General features: G+C 45.8%; 1 protein-coding gene across 1 annotated transcript in view; it reads right to left on the bottom strand.

Annotated features, from left to right (window-relative positions):
* Positions 1–6,559, bottom strand: part of LOC116686626 (titin-like) — a gene marked incomplete in the record, with an annotated part of 242,683 nt that overhangs the window by 187,504 nt on the left and 48,620 nt on the right. Inside the window, 9 exon segments of the mRNA XM_032511647.1 lie at positions 709–925; positions 1,759–2,037; positions 2,510–2,788; positions 3,073–3,351; positions 3,448–3,726; positions 4,617–4,895; positions 5,429–5,707; positions 5,849–6,130; positions 6,221–6,499. Coding sequence (XP_032367538.1) covers positions 709–925; positions 1,759–2,037; positions 2,510–2,788; positions 3,073–3,351; positions 3,448–3,726; positions 4,617–4,895; positions 5,429–5,707; positions 5,849–6,130; positions 6,221–6,499 — 2,452 coding nt within the window.

Genomic DNA, 6,559 nt, shown 5'->3' with positions numbered 1-6,559 from the left:
CCCCCCCAACCCATTGATCTTTTGTAGATTACAAGAAATAAGATCTGATCTGGTAACACCGGGAGCATCGCTTTATACCATTCCTACGCATTGGCATGATGACGTCTTATTAATATTCTTCTAGCCTTGGATTAGTATTTCTTTGATGCTGGATGGATTGTACATGTGGACATGTCTGGACACCAAGGGACTAACAACTCATCCCCATAATATTAAATATTATAACTGTAAGCGGGGTTGCATGTATATAAATATGCCGTCTCGTCAATAACTATCACACAGTCTACAGATTTCATAGATTGAATAATAATATGAATGTTATTGCGAAAAGTCAGTAGGACACCGATTATTAACACATTTTCCTCAACAGGAAATGGGCTTTAAGGAGTGTGAAGGGAAACTGTCTCCCTGGTAAAGGGGCAGGTACAGTCCTCACGGACTGGTCTCTCATTGGTCTCATTGGTGCCCTGTCTGGGGTTTGAAGAAAGACTTTTCAGAAAGGACGATGGAAGACGGCCATTGTAAACCAGAAGCTAGTCTTGGAGTAAGAAGAGAGTCTGTTTCAGTGTGAGCAGCAGGTGGAGGTTGTGTGTTAGTGAGTGAGATGTAAGGATGGGGGGGGGGGTTATACCTTTCTTAGAGCTTTTACAACTGACATAAGCATCACAGACAGCCGCCCCTTCAGCGTTAGAAAGGTGACAACAATACAGCCCGGCTGCTTCCTCTCGGTCGCTATCCAGGACGTCCAGAACGCACGAGGACTCGCTGGTCTTGACGTTGTATTTGTAAGACGCCCAGATCGGCTTGCCGTCTTTGATCCAGCTCACGTGCACTTGCTGAGAGCCGGTGTACGTGCACGTCAGACTCAAAGGATCGCCCAGACGGTACGATGTGTCCTCGAGCTTTTTCACAAAGCGCACGGGTTCTGAGAGAAGCAACAGCGTTAGTTATGGCATGAAACCCTGAGGGAGCATGTTAGAGCACGTTAGAGCACAGACTGGGGAAATACTGGACTCAGCTTCTGGGACTGAACAGGGACGCCAACGCTGTGGCTGCAGTGTGTCTAACGTCCAGCAGGGGGCAACTCCACTGGCCTGGTGGACTTCTGTACATGTCTGGGAGAAGATGAGCTAACTCTCACTAGTTCCACGCTAGCTACAGATGGATGTCTGCAGGACCCGGGGCTAAATCTCAGCTGGAAAACACAAACTTTCCCTTTTAACTTTTAGCTTACACTGTAACAAACGTGATGTAAAATTTACAGTAACTTACTGCAGCTATTGGCAAGTTACTGTGGATGTTTTTTACAGTAAAGCTAACGTACTTCCATTTACAGTATTTTATATATTCACTGAAAAATACAAAACAATTAAAAGTAAAAATACAGTAGTTTACTGTTCTATTTACAGTATTATAGTGGCTATATTGTGATGTTTTACAGTAATACTTAGACAACTGTGATTTCAACAGTAATACTTAGACTACTGTGATGTCATGGCAACAAGGTTGTAATGTAACTTTACAGCATCCTACTGTAAAATTATATCCAGTAGTGTTACTGGGAAATGTAAAGTAAATAACTGTATTATTATTATTATTATTATTATTTACAGTGCAACGGAGCGCCATAAAACCCCAGCTCCACCCTCTCGCCACGCCCATGACCCAAGACTCGAGGCTCTGAGTCCACCAACCGATGGGGGACACGACGGATGCTACGTCCATTATTTTCCCAGTCTATGGTTGGGGGGGTGTTACCTAGTCTGACATGAGAGTGACAGACAGCAGAGCTGCTAGCATTGGATATTTCACAGGAATATTTCCCAGCAGCCTCTTCTCTGTCGCTGTTGAGAACCTCCAAGACACAGCAGCCGTCCGTAGTCTTCACGTTGTACTTGTAGGACGCCCAGATGGGTTTGCCGTCCTTTGTCCAGCTCACGTGCACGTGCTGGCTGCCCGTGTACGTGACCTGGAGCTTCAGAGGCTGGCCGACCCTAAAGGTCGCGTCCTTCAGCTTTGTCACGAAGCGCACGGGCTCTAAAAAAGCAAGGATGTCAGCGGTTAGTGGCTCAGCTACTGGGAAGATTATGTGAGAAAGGGTTAGGAAGGGGGGAGGGGAACTATAACGAAGGCTCATGGTTTCAGGTTTATGTTCTAAAATTCAGAAAGATGAGTGAGATTATATGAGAAAGAGTTAGCGAGTGGTGAGGGAAACTATAACAAGATGTTCTGATGCTCCGAAAGGAACATCCACTGCTGTTTGCTGCAAACTGGGAGCAGGTCTAGACCGGACTCTGGGATGTTATTTATCTCCCAGGTCTTTCCATAAAGAGCAGGTCTAGACCAGGACTCTGGGATGTTATTTATCTCCTAGGTCTTTCCATAAAGAGCAGGTCTAGACCGGACTCTGGGATGTTATTTACAACATCGATATATTGCCCCGCCCTGATTCCCGTATTTTGAGAAAACATGAATGAGCCCTCGCTATGAGCCGGGTGTCATATGTTACCTAGTGTGACCTGTGCGTGGCAGACCGCCGTGTTCTCAGAGTTAGAGATTTCGCAGGAGTATCTCCCTGCTGCTTCTAAGCGGTCGCTGTTCAGAACTTCCAAGACACAGGAATTGTCCGTGGTCTTGACGTTGTACATATAGGAGGCCCAGATGGGTTTGCCATCCTTCCTCCAGCTGACGTGGACCCTGGGGCTGGCGCTGAAGGCGCAGTACAGCGACAGGGGCCGGCCCAGTCTGAACGTGGTGTCTTCCAGCTCTTTGATAAAGCTCACAGGTTCTACAGGAAGCAATGGTGTGTTAGTGGCATGTTGAATATGTTACAGCAACTCAAATATGTTAATGTCAAAGGCTTGGTCTGCAGGGGATGGGATAGAATTTAAATATAGAGCTGCAATGAATTATTATTTGTAGAGTGGACTAATCTGTGGTGCATTGTCTGGATCAATGGATTACTCGGCCTATAAAATGTGTCAAAGATGAAGTATTCAAAGATCTTAATCCGTGCAACTCTATTCAAACTGACTGTAACCCCAAGAACTGCAGGTCGGTCGGAGGCGTTACCTATCTGAACCACAGCGTGGCAGATATCAGTGCCCTCGGAGTTAGAAATCTCGCAGGAGTATTTCCCGGCGGCTTGGCGCCCGTCGCTGTTGAGAACGTCCAGGGTGCTGGAGAACTTGGTAGTTTTAACGTTGTATTTGTACGATGCCCAGATGGGTTTTCGGTCCTTCATCCAGCTGACGTGAACCCGCTGGCTGCCGGTGAACGTGCACTCCAGCGTCAGCGGGTGGCCGATTTTATAGAAGGTGTTTTTCAGTTTTCTCACAAAGCGAACTGGTTCTAAGAAATCAATTAGCAGTGGTGTTAGACAGTTAAAGCAGTGAGTTTCTGTTGACCATGCAGATTAAAGTCCCTGTAAAGGGGTGCGGGGGTTACCTAGGGAGACTTTAGCTTGACAGATATCGCTTCCTCCAGCATTACAAATTTCACATGTGTATTTTCCGACGGCCTCTTCTCGGTCACTGTTCAGGACTTCCAGGATGCAGGTGTCGTTGGTGGTCTTGACGTTGTACTTGTACGATGCCCAGATTAGTTTCCCGTCCTTCTTCCAGGTCACGCACATCTTCTGGCTTCCAGCGTACGTGCACTTGAGGGTCAGGGGTTCACCGAGCCTGAAATACGTGTTTTCCAGCTTTTTCACAAAGCGGGCCGGCTCTGAGAGGAGTATTGGTTGGGTTAGTTGCATCAAGCCTACATTGTGTTATGCTATGCTATGCTAGCATGCAGCTAGTAGTTTGAGGGTGCTATCACACATGAGCAGTTTGGTATGAAGTCCCGGAGAGGATAGTGATATTCATAGAGTTAGATCTGAGGATAGTCTGCAAAACAAGCTTATGCAGTTGAACTGTGGGGCGCTCACAAGGGGCTAAGGGGCTAAAGGGGCTAACAGGGCTGAAGGGGCTAAGGGGCTAAAGGGGCTAACAGGGCTGAAGGGGCTAAAGGGGCTGTGGCTGAGTACTCCTTTATTTCTTAGGTGAAATGCAGGAAGTGAACCTGATTCTGATTTCTGTCTAAATAACAATGGTTGCATTTAATTTACAGACTTCTACATGATTTTAGGGATGAAAACTTCCAGATCTATTATATTATCTATTATCTATCTATAAGTTGTTGTGAGCACCCATCGCTGTTCATCTCTCTTTCTCCTTCACTCGCTGTCTGTTCATTGTTCGCAGTGTTCACCTTCTTCTGAAATATTACAAACACTAAAACAAAAAAAACACAGACCTTATGAATAGTGTTGGCGATATCTCTGGAGTATTCTGTCCAACTGACGAGCAATCGTTCCTAACTTGTGTCATTTCTCAACAATTTATTTTGTTATTTTGTTTGACAAACGCAAATCCAACTAAATGAAATATGCTACAAATTGGCCCCGTATTGCACCAAACTGCGAAATTTCCAGGTGTGAAAGCGCCCCAAACTACCTGAGACCCTTGCTTTAGTCTACATGAACCCACCAGGTTCCTTCAGACAACAGAAAGCCTCTGATCACAGTGAGATGAACTGAAAGCAGATGGTGTGTTAAGAGTTGCTGATGTTACCTAGGCTGACACGAGCGTGGCAGACGTCGCGTCCAACGCCGTTGTCAATTTCGCAAGTGTACGTTCCAGCTGCCTCGGGCCGGTCGCTGTTGAGCACGTCCAGAATGCAGGTGGCATCAGTGGTTCTAACATTATACTGATAAGAAGCCCAGATCAGCTGGCCATCCTTTTTCCACGTGACGTGGACCCTCTGGCTCCCGGCGTACGAGCAGACTAGTTTCAGTGGCTGACCCACAATGAAAGTAGTGTCCTCCAGCTTCTTGATAAAGCGCACGGGTTCTGAGAGAAGCAATGGCGAAGTTAGAAATGTGCCCATGGTTATGTTGCCATGCATTTGCCTCTACGTCAGAGGAAACTGAGCGATTATGGATGACATGTGACTTGTGTCAGAAACAGCGAGAGATATTATAAAAACTACATTAGTATTGTTTTCAACATGTGCGTATTTCAACAGAGAATGTTATGATCAGTCTTTAAGGAAAGAAAACTTGTAGATTTGTAATTTTAAAGTCTGATCTAGGGCTGTCCATGGCTTAGCTTAACTTCCCAACACTCATATGATTTTGACGACTAAGCGATTGGTTGATTAAATCCACAGATCTTTAAAACTGAGTTTTTCCAAAAAGAATAACGCAAAAGCATGACATTAACTGTTTAGCAGAGATATGCTCAAAGTTGCTTGGAAATAAATTATTCACCATGAGAAATATAAAGGAAAAGTCAACTAATCATGTCTGAGGGGGAGTAACCCAACAGCCAATCACAGCAGGAATCCTTCACAAGAGAAAAGAAGAATGGGAAACGAGCATCACCTTTCACCGTCACGGTACAGCTGGCAGAGGCAGAACCGACCCGGTTCTCTGCCATGCAGACGTACTCGCCGTGATCAAACTTAGTCGTTTTGGTCACTTTCAAAGTGGCAACACCGTTTGAGAAGTCCATTGAGCAAGTGTTGGACTTGCGCAGCTTCCCGTCAGCTTTAAACCACGCTACGGAGATGTCGGGAGATCCCGAAATACAACATTTCAGGGTAACGGCGTCGCCCACGGTTACCTCCACGGGCTCCATCTTTTCAACAAAGTATGGTCGTTCTAAAGTGAAAGATGATGATGATGGTTAAGTATAACTACAGATGTTGAGTTGATTAAAAAATGAAAGAATGAATGACTAAATAAATGAATGAATGATCATGAATGATTACTAATGAAACTAAAGAACATGACTAGGTTTACCTAGAATTGACACTTGTGCATCACATTTGTCACTTCCGACTCCGTTGTCTACTTCACAAGAGTATCTCCCAGCGGCCTCCATCCTGTCGGAGTTAAGGACCTCCAGGATGCAGGAGGTGTCCGTGGTGATCACGTTGTACTGATACGAAGCCCAGATGAGCTTTCCATCCTTCTTCCAGGTCACGTTGACCCTGGGGGTTCCAGCAAATGTGACCTCAAGCCTAAGAGGATTTCCCTTTTCAGAGGAAATGTCCTTCAGCTTCTTCACAAAGTGGACTGGTTCTGAGAGAGGCAATTCCATCATCAGTTACAGCAAACTCACTCTCACAAGTGCACAGATGGTTAAAAAAGATATGGAGCATGCTAACAAACCTTTCACAAACAGGTTAACTTGGCAGCTATCCTTCCCTCCACCATTAATGACCTGGCAGGTGTACTCTCCTGCGTGGGACTTTTCCACTCTGTGAAGCACCAAAGTGGCGACATCGTTTTTCAGTGAGATCTCGCAGCCTCTCCCGTGCTGCATTTCCTTGGCTCCCCTGAACCATTTGACGGTCAGGGGGGCGCTGCCTTTCACTTTAGACGAGAAAGACACGTTTTTGCCGGGCAATGTTTCCTTGGCCTCAGGTTTTTCCTCAAAAGATGGAGGTTCTGGGTTTGAATAAAAAAAGATTGTTAACTTTCTGAATCGAGCGATGTGATCGGGCGCTG

Source organism: Etheostoma spectabile, unplaced genomic scaffold (genome assembly GCF_008692095.1).
Source record: "Etheostoma spectabile isolate EspeVRDwgs_2016 unplaced genomic scaffold, UIUC_Espe_1.0 scaffold406, whole genome shotgun sequence".
Lineage (NCBI taxonomy): Eukaryota > Metazoa > Chordata > Actinopteri > Perciformes > Percidae > Etheostoma > Etheostoma spectabile.
Note: the sequence above shows the minus strand (reverse complement) of the source record. Positions and strands in the feature narration are given on the sequence as shown.